The following is a 14848-nucleotide window of genomic DNA, read 5'->3' as shown; positions in this document are numbered from 1 at the left end:
GAATTGCCACCAGATATTCTTTACTGTGCTCCCATCGTGCAGCTTCCAGCTTTTTAGAACACAACTCTGAGGTGGTTAAAAATCAAACTGATAAAGGTGCTTGCAGCCAACCCTGACCCTCTGAGTTTGAACCCTCGGATGGTGGAGAGACCCGACTCCTGTAAGTTGTCCTATGACCGCTACATGCTCGCGCTCGCACGCATGCACACACAGACCCGACTCCGGCTATGGAATTCCATGACACCTGACATACCACAGCAAACTCTAAGCACTGAACTCTCGAACGTTGGTAAAGATGTCTCACGAAGTTTGGAAGGTCAATCGTTTCCAACACTCCGGGAATAACACCTACGTTCTGTCGCGCCCCACAAACTGCCCTGATCACGTACTCTAGCCTCCGCGCACACCTGAAGCTACACTAAAACCCTCGAAAGCTGAAGGCTCGCCCTAGCTCTACCAGCCCGTTTCGAAACATCCGGCTACCACCCCGCCTCCAACTCCGCCCACGGTCCCCGCCCCCAGCCCGCCAATCAGAAGAGCGGCTGCCGGAACTCGCTGTTGGAGGTGTGTAGGTGAGCGTTGCGTCCGGGCCTTGCATCGCCTCAAGACCCGCCCTCTCCACTAGCAACTCGCCAATCGGAAGCGCAGCCGCCGGAAGTGGCGGTTGGAGTTGTGGGTGGGCATTACAGCAGGCCCGAGGTGAGCTCTGAGGCTGGAGGTGGTGTGCGGCTTAAGTGGGTAGGTGGGCCGGCTGATGGGTGGCGGTCACGTGTGAGGGAGCGGCGGGGATCCGAGGTGGCCGGACAGTGAGAGCCTGGTTTTGGGGGGGCGGCCGTTCTGCGTGAACGCCCCTCTGCACTTCGCGGGCCCTGTCCGCCGGCGATTTAGTAATAGCTTGTCCTTTGGGCTCCGCTAAGGTATATCTGAAATGTCGCTGCGGGGGTTGGCAGAACGCCTCTACCAGGCGGGGTCGTGGGTGACAATTGCATAAGGGGCGGTTGCTTCTCTGTGGAGTTAGCGTTCTGAGGTTAAAGTATGGGTTACAAAAAAAAAAAAAAAAAAATTTGCAGTTGAGACCCAAGATCACCAGGGAAACCTGCATAGCTGATGTCTAGCTACCCTGGAAGCCATGTTTTATCGCCACCGGAGTCCCCAGTTAGGACTCCCAAGTGCAAGAGCGATGAGCAGAGATTTGTTAAATTGAGTACAGGGTCCTACGATTGGTATAAACTTAACCTCAAAATTAAGAAGACATATGTGAGTGTTCTCACCAAGTCAGTTCGTAATACTTTTCTTTAAAAGAAAAGAAAAGAAAATCAGCCATGGAGGCAGGTGTGCGTGGGCCAAAAGTGTGGAATAGAAGAACTTGAGATTACAGATTGAGAAGGGACAGAAAGCCTGCATAGGTCTGTGATATTGAGAGAGTCGCTTGCATTGAGTTCACTGTACAGAGACACTGATTATGTTTATAGTAGTTGTCGGTTCTCCCGTGTGTGTGTGTGTGTGTGTGTGTGTGTGTGTGTGTGTGTATGCAGAATGTAAGAGATAACACGAAGTCATATGTTCGTTCTTCTGTACAATTAAATAGTTTAAAATATTTAGTAATTTTCTAATTTAGTAAAAAGTAATTGAAGGTTGAGTTGCTACATTGTATTTGTAAGTACATAGTATAGTTTCATATTTAGAGTTAGTGGTCAAAGTTTTTTCACCTAAATTCAGTTTATACTTATCTAGCTTCAAACACAAGATTAATGTCATTTTTAAAATAAAAAAAAGGATACATTTAGGCCTTTAAAAATTAATACTAACAGATAATATTTCTTTAGCCTGTACTTGCTTAAGCTTTGGGATCCTTCTCTCTGAAAAGGAGTTTTGCATAGGAAATCTTGTTTTCTGTCGCTAGAATTCGCACATTCATGGTGTGCAGTGTGTGTGGCAGCAAGTGCAAATCGATAGGTGAGGAATTGTAGTCAAACACCTTTGATTGTCTTGAGAGCACAGTGGTGGTCTGGCAGGCAGAAAGGGTTAGAGCAGTGAGCTTCCTCTGTGGTCTCTCCTTTCTGGACCCCTACCCCATCCCAGACTCTGCGGAATCCAGAGAATGGCTTATGGGCATCTGTCTTAAGTGAGTAGGCTACTTGGTGTTGTTCTGTTTTGTTTTGTTTCCCCGAGGCAGGGTTTCTCTCTATAGTCCTGGTTGGGCTCCTTGGTTTTTAACTCAGAATGAGAAACCCATACATTAAAGGAACGGTTTTTCACTGTTAAAGAAAAGGGTCAGAGCTGTGTGGGAATTGTAGCCTTGGGGCATCTGAGGGAATAGGTTTTCTTTGTTTTGTTTTGCCATTGGGTGTGATTGAAAACTGCATTTTAAAATGACCCACATAGTTGTCAAAGCCAGCGGGCAGGTGGTAGAATCTGCTGGGAAAGAGAGTGCTTTAGTGATGGTCGAAGACACGTTTTAGAAGATAGTATTTTCTTTTCAGTGTGTTACTTTTGGGTGGTGGGAGGTAAAGACTTGAATTCTCAGACTCTTTTTTGCCTTGCTTGCTGGGAGCTGCTTTTGATCAGTGTGTAGGTAGGTTCAACGCATTCTCTTGTAGAAGTTTGTTTTAAAGATGTGCTGGAAATGTGTGTACCTTGAATAACTTTCCTGATAATGACAATCTTTCTTTTGCAGCTTTTTGCTCGCGGTTCGTATTTGGTTTTGTTTTCTGAAGTATCTAAGAAGACATGGTTTCCACCCCACTTCCACAGCACGTCTAAATTTTATCTTCCTTTTGGATTTGTATTTTATGTCACAATGGTAAGCTGTGACATAGCATGCTAAAATTTGTATTCTATAGTATTCTCTTCCTTTAGCTCAGTAGAATGTAATAGTGTATAGAAACACTCAAATAACTTAGTCATGTCAAAAATTTTCTCTGTTAAAAAAAAACATCTGGCTGGTGTGTTGTCAGTTCAGTGGTAGGATTACCACATCTAAATTACCCAGAGAATCCATGTGTTGAAAGTTAAGTCTGCTTTGCTGTTTTTCTGAATCTTTGGCAAGGAGGTTGATGGGGGGGAAGGTTGGGCTCCTCATGTTTTAAGTTTCCCCTTCCATCTTTATGTGTTCGCATGTTCTGTGGATGTGGCTATCTATATATGTTCGGTAAAGAATAATAACAATGTCACTGTTCCTCCTCCACTTCTGCCCGCCTTTTATTTTGCTTGCTTCTGTGGGTTCTGGAGGTTGAGCTCAGTTCATGATTGTGTGGCAGGCACTTTGAACTATTTCCCCAAACTCCTTCAGTTGACTGCTTTAAAATTAATAAATGCAGGCAGGCAGAGTTTGTCACACCTGTGACCGCAGTACTTGGGACACTCAGGTCACAGGATCCCTGTGAGTTGAAGGCCAATCAGGGCTAGAAAGAGAGCTCCAGAAGTGTAGCCCTGCTGGTCTCTAACCCACCCTCGTAATAACTTCAGTGATGGGCAGGGTCTTCCTGCCTGCTTATTTCTGCCTCATTAGAAATCATGGGAGGTGTCACTATGGGATCCTTTCCTTTTATGTGTACATACTAAATGATACACCCAAGTACTTGACAGGAATAGTGAGTGCATGGTACAAGCAGTCACTCTCCCAGACACTGACTGCACATGCCATTAGCATTAAAAAAAAGATTGATTATTTATTTCATCTACAGTATTCTGCCTACATGTACGCCTGCACACCAGAAGAGGGCACCAGATCTCATTATAGATGGTTGTGAGCCACCATGTGGTTGCTGGGAATTGAACTGAGGACCTCTGGAGGAGCAGACAGTGCTCTTAACCGCTGAGCCATCTCTCTAGCCCTTTTTTTTTCTTTTTTTTTTTTTTTTTAGCATTTTTATGTATTTATGATCAACAGTCCTTAAATAAAATCTTAGTGATGCATTGAAGCAGAGACAGGCGAATTGCTGTGAGTTCGAGGCCAGCCAGGTCTACAAAGTGAGTATAGGACTGCCAAGGCTACACAGAAAAACCCTGTTTTGAAAAACCAAAAGAAAAAAAAAATGAAACAAGCACTTAATGAAGGATGTCAAATATTAAAAAACAAAACAAAACAAAACCCAAAAAACTAATAATGACAAATATGCTATTTGCTTTTTACAGCAGCAAGCTCTAGAACAAGCTTTGGATCGTGCAGAGGTGAGACCTGGCTGATTAAATGTGGAATTAGTGATGTTTGTAACTGATGGAAATTCCATAATAGGACATTTTGATAATTTTCAAGAGAATATAGTATTTTAGGCTAAGTGTGCTAATAATTTTCCTATGTGTGTATAAAACTGGATGACCTATAGGTATTAGTCATGTGAAATTTTATTAGGCTATGGAATAAAAATTATTTAAACAAGACCATAGAATTCTAGTTTTTTTCTATCCTGACAAGTTTCTCTAAAATACCTTAATATGATCATTGTACTCAGATGTGCAATTTACAAATAAATTTAACTATAAAAATAAAACTTAGAATAGATTTGTCCTGTAGAATTGTGGTTTATTATACTGAAATGCTGCGTTGATCTTACTGGAATTTACATTTCACTTGTTTATGGCGTATGTACAGGATGTAAGCTCAGGCGTGTCGGAGCCAGGCCGACAGAGTGAGCTTTGGAACCTGTCCTGCTGCGAATGGGCAGCACACCTACAGTTGCTTGTATACAAGCTGAATACAAGCTGTTTGACTAACTTTTCTGTTTCAGTATATTGTTGAAAGTGCTCGGCAGAGACCTCCTAAAAGGAAATACCTGTCTAGTGGAAGGTAGGACTGTTTAATGTAATCTTTAATCTTTGAGTCCGTGAAATAAGATAGCTGCCCCCTTACTGTAGGCATTTCAAATGCTGTCAGTTCTTTGTATGGACAAGCTGCGCATCCCTGATCTGGAAATGTGAGACATTCCACAGTCACAATATGGAACTTACAAATCTTGATGGACTGCCACAAATGGATGTTTTCACACCCAGCTTACTTGACAGGTTACAGTTAAAATGCTGGCCCAGTAACAAGTGTATAAGTTGTCTTCCATGTCTTTCTGTAAATGTACATGACCCTACACTTCAGCTTCATATTTCAGAAGCTAAAGAAGTCCAAAGCACTGCAGCATTTTAAAATAGTCCAGAGATGCTCAGCCTTCATTATGAATTCATAATTTGAGCTGGGGAATGTAATACCATGTTGAATTGGCATTGTACAGAAATTAGCAGACATATTAATGTAGAAACATTGAAGTTAATGTCTTGTTCTGTGCACAGGGGCAATGTACTATATCGATTAAAGTCTTACATAGAAGATTTGATTACAGAAAAAAAAAGATTTGGTTACAGAATTGAGACAATTAAAATAGTGAAAAGCAAACAAAATCATTTCATGATGAGTATTTGTTGATTTTTTTCTAGAAAGTCAATATTCCAAAAACTTTATGACTTATATGTTGAAGAATGTGAAAAAGAACCCGAAGTTAAGGTAAATATAAATTCTTTATAGTATTGGGCTTTGGCGCTGTGGTGGAATTGGGGACCTTTTTTTTTTAATGTTTTTTTAGAACGTTAGGTTTGAAGCAGCTAGTGATTTATCTTCATGGCTGAGCATCCTTTCAGCCAGACTCCAGGCAGTTCTTTGGCTGACCATTGCACTCCCTGGGTGACCCGAGTTGGTGGTGAAGAGCACTGTACACTGACTGAGTCCTGGGACATCATAAACAAAGCCAGTGTCGCTTTTTGACTTCCTTTGAGACCTGGCTCAACCAACTTGAACTAGTATCTCAGTAACCCACTTCTTAAGATTTAGCTGCACACTTGGGAAGGATTCAAGTGTGCTAATAAAACATGAATTTGATCAAAGAATAAACTCAGGGCCAGTTAATTCATTTTTATTCAGCATAACAGTGTATTAAAATTATAATCAGTAGAAATTGACATTTTTAAAGCAAAGTTGTAGTTTATTAAGACGTTTTCTTGTGCCAGGTGTGGTAGCACAAGCCTTTAATCCCAGCACTCAGGAGCCAGAGGCATGTGGATCGCTGTGAGTTTGAGGCCAGCCTGGTCTACAAAGTGAGTCCAGGACAGCCAAGGCTACACAGAGAAACCCTGGGGGGCCGAGGGGGAGTGAAAAGGAATTTTCTTGTGTGTGGTTTGTTTGAGATGCAGGTTTTACTACGCTGGCATGGAGAGTCCCCTGCCTCTAAGAGTGATGAGATTGTGTGTACCATCACACACAGCTTTAAGAAAACAAAAATTAATACAGATTTAAACACAGGCATTGAGCAAGTCACAATTTGCCCCAAAATTTAGCTTCATGAAATGTTTTAAACTCTCAGGATAAAAGTGTCTTAAGGGCTTTGTGAGCTTCTATTTTATTTTTTAATTTAAACATAAATGACATCTGAACATTTAGCCATAAATTAATTAATTAATTAATTCCAATAATATCTGATGTTTAAAGTCTCTACCTTAGGGGAACAAACCCTTAAACTCATAAATATTGTAGCATACTTTCCATATGTTTCATTCAAATATGACCTAACAAATTGCATGTTTAAAGCATATATTTTTTAAAATTTTGAATAAACTATGTACTCAGCATAACAATTTACATAATTCCTATATCCATCATGTTAGAACCTAGAGCTATGATGAGAAAGACATCATAAAGAATTTAGTGGAGTCAACAAGCTCAGCTTGATGAATATATTGGCTGCCTGCTTTTACAACACAGAGGCAGAGCTGAGCGGTCGCTGCACCCTGGATAAGATGCTATCTAGCCATTTAAGAAAGACATTTCCAGCTAGTAGTTTGTTTTTGCTCTTGCTGCCAGTTGTTTCTGGGTTTGTTGTTGTTGTTTTGTTTTGTTTTTCAGGTTGCATAGTGTTTTCATTCTGTTTTGATGTTAGATAAAAATTTATGACTTCTGGGACCAGTTCCCCAGATAAAAGTACTTGCTATGGAGCCTGTGAGAGGATTCTGGGGATCTAGATGGTGGAAGGAGAGAACTGACTTCCACAGATTGTTCTCTGACCTCCACAAGAAGCCTTTGGCATGTGTATGCCCGATCTCACACACAATTATATATTTAGTAATATTTTATATACTATAATTATATACTTAATATATGGTACTCAAAACAGGTTTGTGTTTTTAAATACTGAAAAGATAAATATATTCACTCTCTTTCCTAAGATAGAACGAAATGAATTTAATCTTTAAGTTGGTATCATGTAAAGCCATATATGTATAAACTTGGAGATTTTAATATGTATGCATGTTTCCAGATATATGTTAAAAAGCAGTTAAGGTGCTTCTTAAGCTTGTGTTGAATTTATAGAAAACTGTTTAAACTACTTCCTTTTACCAGGTAGCTCTTTTTAGGCTCAACATTTCAGCTAATTAGACTTGCTGAAGACTTCTTCACATCTTAGTATATTATAAATTTTGAGGAAATTAGGCATTATCACTGTGCAATCAGTGAGGTCCCCAACTTTTCATGCATACCTGTAGTAAGTGTGTTTATTATAGAGGTTCCATCCGCCTTCTCCCCGCCACCTCTCTAGACCTCAGCTGGCCATGAGGTGTGATGATAATAGCCTGCCGTGTGCTGGGGTGTTGACGTAAGCTGGCCATGAGGTGTGATGACAATAGCCGGCCGTGTGCTGGGGTGTTGACCTCAGCTGGCCATGAGGTGTGATGACAATAGCCGGCCGTGTGCTGGGGTGTTGACGTAAGCTGGCCATGAGGTGTGATGACAATAGCCGGCCGTGTGCTGGGGTGTTGACGTAAGCTGGCCATGAGGTGTGATGACAGTAGCCGGCCGTGTGCTGGGGTGTTGACGTAAGCTGGCCATGAGGTGTGATGACAATAGCCGGCCGTGTGCTGGGGTGTTGACCTCAGCTGGCCATGAGGTGTGATGACAGTAGCCGGCCGTGTGCTGGGGTGTTGACCTCAGCTGGCCATGAGGTGTGATGACAATAGCCGGCCGTGTGCTGGTGTTGACGTAAGCTGTCTTGCTCTTTTGTTGTTGTTTGTTTGAAACAGTGGTTCTCGTCCTTCCTGATGCTGCAGCCTCTTAATACAGTTCCGTACGTTATAGTGAGCTCCAACCATAAAATTATTTTTTGTTGCTGCTTCATAACTGAATCATAATGTAAATATTTGTTTTCTGCTGGTCTTAGGTGACCTCTGTGAAAGGGTCATGTGACCCCCAAAGGAGTTGTGACCCACAGAGTGAGAACTACTGCTGTGTAATACAGTCCAGGCTGGCCTGGAACTCGGTCTTTTTGTTTTGTCCTCTTTTAAGTGCTGAGATTACAGGTGCATATCCATGCAAAGCCAGCTTATGGTTTGAGTTAACTTGCATAAAGCATGCTAGTGGATAACAATTTAATTGGCCATACTGTCCCGTGAATTGTGGTGTTCCCAGGTATTTGGCATTGTAGTATGGAAGGGTCACCAATAGATACATACTGTTTTCATGAACCTTGCCTCTTTTTAAAGCAGAAATTAAGAAGAAATGTGAACTTGTTAGAGAAGCTTGTTATGCAAGAGACTTTGTCGTGTTTAGTAGTCAATCTGTACCCTGGAAATGAGGGGTATTCGCTGATGCTCAGGGGAAAAAATGGATCAGGTAAGACCTTCCAAAGGGTGCCTGCCACAAAATACCTCAGCCTTTAAAAAGTTAGCTGTTACACCCTTAATCAGAGATTGTCCTGATTAAAAGACTTTTTTTTTTTTTTAAAGACAGGGCTTCTCTGTGTAGCCCTGGCTGTCCTAGAACTCACTCTGTAGATCAGGCTGGCCTTGAACTCAGAGATTGGCCTGCGTGTACCTCCCAGGTGCTGGGATTAAAAGAGTACACTATCACTGCCTGGCTTAAAAGACAAATTCTTTTGGTTTGGTTTTGTTTATTTGTTTGTTTTCCCAGACAGAGTTTCTCTGTATAGCCTTAGCTCACTCTGGACTCACTCTGTAGAGCAGGCTGGCATTGAACTCACAGAAATCCGCCTGCCTCTGCCTCCCAAATGCTGGTATTGCAGGTGTATGTCACTAAAAGACCAATTCTTATTCTATATTTTTTCTCCTCTTGACTTTTGCTAGAATGTTTGACATTGTTGTAGTGTGTAGATTATCCTTTCTGAACTTGCATTTGAAAATTATTATAGTTGATTATATCTTTAAATTTTTTAAGATTTTTTTTATGTGTATGAATGTATTGTATGTCTATATATATCTGTACCACATGCATGCCTGGTATCTTCAGAGTCTAGAGGAAGAGGTTGGGTACCCTAAAGTGGAGTTGCAGATGGTTCTAAGCCACCATGTGGGTGCAGAAAATTGAACCCTGATTCTCTAGAAGAGCAGCCTGAGCTTTAACTCCAGGCCACCTCTCTAGTCCCTACCCCTTCTTCTTATAATTTATTTTATTTAGTTGGGGGATGGAGGGAGAACCATGGCACTTAGGTTGTGGTCCTAGTGATAGAGCTTAGCTCCAAGTGCTTTAACCACCGAACCATCCTGCCAGCCTGACTATGGTTTTATAATTAATAGAACAGGTGATTTTTAATAATTATATATTTTTATTACCATTTATATTTTAAGGTAGCAAGGTATCATAACTGCATTTTATATATTGAGTATAAAAGCTTGGAAATTAAGCATTCATTGCCTTTTGAGTAATTTTTATTGAGGCATCAGAAAATAGGAAACATTGAAAATATTTCTAAGAAGATATCTCGTGTTGTCGATGTGAAGAGCATTGAACATATTCTTAGATTTCATTTAAAGAGGCATCTTAGAATTTAATAATATGAGCACCACAAGGAACTTAGCTAGTGAAGAATTCCATTTATGGGGAAAGAATATAGCTTTGGTAGAATCCTTGCCTAGTGTGCACAGAGCTTGGAGTTCAGTCCAGGGCACCACCTAACCCTGATGTGGTTGCTGTCCTTGCTGTAATCTCTCGGCATACAGACAGAGGCAGAGGGAGGGCCAGTTGTAGTGAAATTTTTCAGTAATGTAATGTGATTGACTTCTAAGACTTAGCCTTTGAGCTATATTTTTAAGATTTATTTTTATTATTTTTAGTTATGTATATGTGTTTATGTGTGTTTGTATAGGTATGGACATTGAGTATAGGCGCCCACAGAGGTGACAGTACTAGTTAGTTTTGAGTTGCCATGTGGGTGCTAGGTACAAAAGGGCAAGTGGTCTTAACCATTGAGCTAACTCTTTAGCCCTGTGTATCTTATTTTTTAAAAGTCATTTAAATTACAATTCTAACTTTTTTCCAAATCTGTTTCATAAATTTTGTGTTAAAATTAAGATTCTGAGACCATCCGATTGCCTTATGAAGAAGGGGAATTGCTTGAATACTTAGATGCAGAAGAATTACCTCCAATTTTGGTTGATCTCCTTGAAAAATCACAGGTAATAAAAACAAGACAAAATATGTTTTAAAAAATAACCTGTATATAGTAGCATGTGCCACCCTATGTACTTAGAAGGCTGAAACAGAAACATCCCAAAGTTTGAGGCCAGCCTGGGCAACACCGCAGTGCTCCGTTTCTAAAGTGTGTGTGTATTCATTTGTATGTTTATTCATACGCACATATATATACACGTACAAATGAATGCACATACACCTATGAATACACACACACAAAAGAAATGTCTTTTTTTAATCCCTTCTTTGTGGCAGTAGATAGTGAACTAAGGTCTCATACATGTTAGGCTACCAGTTTACAACTAAACTATACTCAGTCCCCCGAAAAAATGTTTTGTATAGTATATATCATGTGCATACATGTAACATATCCTTTTAGTATGGACATATCCTTTGTGTTGTGGTTTTGTTTTGTTTTTTGAGACATGAGCTTCCTTGTAGCCTGGCTGGCTCAGTTAGAACTGGTGAGTTTATCACCTCAGACCCTTGAATGCTGCAGGGGTAGGCATGTGCTGCCACACACACCAATGTTATGAGTAGTGTTTAAGGCATAAAGTGAGACACTGCAGCAGTGCTGTTTAAAAATGACTTCTTGTGGCTTACTTGTTTGCTACACTGCCTTGTGCAGATTGAGTACTTCTCAAATTGCTATAATAATTCATTCTGGAAATTTCCCAAGGTTAAAATGAATAAATTATGAAAGTCTATTTTCACTGTTTACGAAGCTTACTTACCAATCACAGGTACTTTAGAGAGTAGCCTGGAGGTAGCTTCTTGTCTTGCTCTTCTTGCTCCCTGAGCTGGCGTCATCCCTTCCTGTGTTGGTGGCACCAGTCGACCAGCTACCAGGATTCCTGCATTTTTCTCCACATTTTTTTCTTTGGTTTCCTTTTAGCATGTGTGAATTCCATTCCTAAGGTCTGATCCCCATTTTTCTTTCTAAATCTTACCCTTTTCTGTGGCTTACAAACCATAATTTCCCACTAGATACAGAATACAAACATGCTGTGTTCTCAACTTGAAAACCTCTCCTGACCTCATTGTTTTTTCAGCTGTTGCTTTAAGAGTTCTCTTTATCACTTTAAAAACATTAAAACTTGTCTGTAATCTCCTTTTTATTATACTTTCTCTGCTCACCTATCCAGCATTGTAACAGTATTTCTGAGCTGATTCCACCAAGTCCCTAATCTCAAGGCATGGCATTTTTAGTCACTTTTCTGTTTGAATCTGAGTAAGTCTAATCAAAGGTCAGTATAGCCAGGCCTAATGGCACATGCCTTTAATCCCAGCACTGGGGAGAGTCAGAAGGCCAAGGGCATCTTCAGTTCATGTTCATTTGATGACTAACTTTAAATCCAAAATGATTGCAGTTACATAGATGTGGTTGCTAAAGGAATATTTATTGGATGGATGAAGATACCTCCAATAGCCAGATGTTTAATTGAATTGATTAAAAAGGGGTTGCTTTCATTAATCTCAACTAGAGAATCCTTAGGTTGCAAATCATGTGGTATACAGCTGTAAGGGCAGTAGTGATTAGTGTAATTAGGAGGCTATAGGTATTGGTACACTAAACTCTCAATTGTTAACAACAGAGTGATAGAAGGTACAGCTTTGGCTAAACATAACATTTGAAATATTTATTGTCAAGGTTGTGATTAATAGATCCTGAGCATAATTCCTAGATTAACTATTAGTACTGTGCCTGGCTGACCTAAGATAATGACTACTATGGCGTGTGTGTGTGTGTGTGTGTGTGTGTGTGTGTGTGTGTGTGTGTGTGTATGTGTATTGATTTATATTTGGGCATAAATAGTTGTAATGGTGTAAAGTGCCCAAACATACTGTGAGAGATGGATAGCAGGTGAGTTGTAAATTGAGTGCTGAGGTTTCTTAAGCTTGTAATACAACATAATTATGAGTTAAATTTATAATTAGCTCCCTCTTGTTAATATAGTCTAAAAGTCTAGACACTTTAGGAAGGCAGTTTATGTGTATCTAGAAGCTGGAACTCTGGCTCGGTTGATTGATAGTGTATAACAATGACAAACTGTGTAGCAGTTATGAAGCTAGCAAAGTGAAAGCCAGAGCTTCAGGAGCACTACAGTCCGGAGAAACTCCTGTCACTCCCCTCCTAGATGAATGCCAAAGTCATCCTGGCATTCTGTTAACAGTTTTTGGTTTTGGTTTTGTTTTCAAGACAAGGGTTCCTCTGTGTAATCCTGGCTGTCCTGGAACTCTCTTTGTAGATTAGGCTGGCCTCGAACTCACAGAGATCCTCCTGTCTCTGCCTCTTGAGTACTGGGACTAAAGGCATGTGCCACCATACCTGGCTTGTTAACAGTTTTACATTGCTTTTTATAAAAATGAACATGAAAATACATGTCATCCTCTTTAGTAGTTTATATAGTAGTGTATCCACTTAATATATTTAATGGGGGTATAAAATTTAAAGAATGTGAAACATTCAGTATAAGCTCACATATGTTGGCTTTTGAAAAGTTACATTTAGCTGCATGTGTGGCACACGCCTTTAATCTCAGCACTTGGAAGGCAGAGGCAGGTGGATCTCTGTGACTTTAAGGCCAGAGTGAGTGCCAAGTCAGCCAGGGCTACACTGAGAAACTCTGTGTTGAAAAACCAAAATGATGATGATGATGATGATGAAAAGTTTTATTTACCTGAGCCTTTAAAAAAAATTATTTTACTTAAAACAGGTTAATATTTTTCATTGTGGATGTGTCATAGCAGAAATACGTGACTATAGGCAGTCCAGTAATATGAAGTCTCCTGGTTACCAAAGTCGGCACATTCTCTTACGTCCAACAATGCAGGTATGGGATGTTTAATTAAAAAAGCACTGTGTTTTGTTTTAGTTGGATTTGTTTGTTAAATGTCCGTGCATTTCTATGAACGCGTTTCTAAAGATGTTTTGTTCCTTCTAGACTTTAGTCTGTGATGTCCATTCTGTAACAAGTGAGAACCACAAGTGGACGCAGGTTAGTTCCTCTCCTCCCAAGTAGGCCACACGCACTGGCATGGGATTGCCATGTCAGCCTGCACACTTGAACAAAACCAAGATTGCCTTATGAGCTTTAGGACTGTAAAACCTCCCCACATTTAGAAATCCCACAGGGAACTTTGTATAATCTAGTCCCAATTGCTTCCAGTCTTGCTGATAAACTAGAGTAAAGTTAACTGATGAAGCCTAATGTGAATATTGTTTGTTTTTTTACCCTCTAAAACAAAAGCTTTACTCTTACTATTGAATACAAATAGATTGTGGTTCTCCTTTCACCCAGGCTACTATAATTCTGCAGGAAGCTTAGTTTTTCTCCTCTTTCTCTCCCTCTCTTTCTTCTTCTTGAGGTAAGATCTCTAGCCCAGAGATCTCAAGGCTTAGAACTTGAGATCCTGCTGCCTTAGCCTTGTGAGCTCTGAGAGTTGAAGACTTCCATCACCACACCTGGCCTAACAGGCTTCTTAGCAATGACAACAGCTACTGGTCCTCTAGTTCTAGCTCTTGTTTACGTGTTACTGTGGGGAGAAAGTGTCAGTGATGAAGTCACCCTCTGTGAGATGTGCTTGTGACCTAAGATTCAGTTTATCCATAACTAGTAAGTGGTGAGGTTTAATCTGGGCTGTTCCTTTCCTGTCTATAGAAGGTTGAATGGACAAGCTTGCAGTCAGTACTGGAGAGAGTAAGGCCTTGCTTTCTTAAATTGGCTGGTAACCAAAGGAGAGAATATAACTATCCTAATTCTTCCAGCGTTCCTGAATAGATGATATTTTAAGTAACCAAACAAATATCCACTGTTTGAATTTGACTGTTTTTTACAACATGCAAATAACTCAGTTTCCATTAGAAGTTTCCTTATCTTGTCAGGTTTACACATTAATGTTTAAACCTCAGTTACTACATTTACTTTAGTGTTTAGCAAACTTCTTGGCAATATTTCTGGGTTAAATGATGTATGTTTATCAAAAATGTACCAGAGGCTGACATATGCTCTTGTGTATTTCAGGAAGACAAACTTTTGCTTGAGAGCCAGCTGATTCTAGCTACGGCAGAACCACTGTGTCTTGACCCATCTGTGGCAGTAGCATGTACTGCAAACAGGCTGCTCTATAACCGGCAAAAGATGAACACTCGCCCCATGAAACGGTAATCACCAGCACTTGTGTGACACAGGCTCTTAAGTGTTGCTAGCCAAAGTGCCCTTTCCCACAGCATGTGAGTGCTGGATTTTTACATTTGAAAATAGGATTTTTAATGGCCTTGTGTTGTGGTTTTGTGTGATAGATATTTTTCTTTAATATTCTCTGCATTATTGTAGAGGGATTTTTTTTCTTGCAGGCTTTTAAAGGAACTTATATAAGATTATGGTC

General features: G+C 40.3%; 1 protein-coding gene across 1 annotated transcript in view; it reads left to right on the top strand.

Moving 5' to 3' along the window:
* Positions 1-625: 625 nt before the first annotated feature.
* SUPT20H (SPT20 homolog, SAGA complex component) overlaps positions 626-14848 on the top strand; it is a 33840-nt gene continuing 19617 nt past the window's right edge. The window contains exons 1-10 of the mRNA XM_084769816.1: positions 626-738; positions 2678-2803; positions 4138-4173; positions 4731-4789; positions 5425-5491; positions 8518-8644; positions 10340-10443; positions 13177-13293; positions 13405-13458; positions 14485-14624. Coding sequence (XP_084625942.1) covers positions 2801-2803; positions 4138-4173; positions 4731-4789; positions 5425-5491; positions 8518-8644; positions 10340-10443; positions 13177-13293; positions 13405-13458; positions 14485-14624 — 707 coding nt within the window. The 5' untranslated portion in view covers positions 626-738; positions 2678-2800. The remainder of the gene's footprint in view (positions 739-2677; positions 2804-4137; positions 4174-4730; positions 4790-5424; positions 5492-8517; positions 8645-10339; positions 10444-13176; positions 13294-13404; positions 13459-14484; positions 14625-14848) is intronic.

The sequence above is a fragment of the Acomys minous genome (assembly GCF_964271855.1).
Source record: "Acomys minous genome assembly, chromosome: 19".
In the NCBI taxonomy this organism is placed as follows: Eukaryota; Metazoa; Chordata; class Mammalia; order Rodentia; family Muridae; genus Acomys; species Acomys minous.
This window is presented reverse-complemented; position numbering and strand designations above follow the sequence as displayed.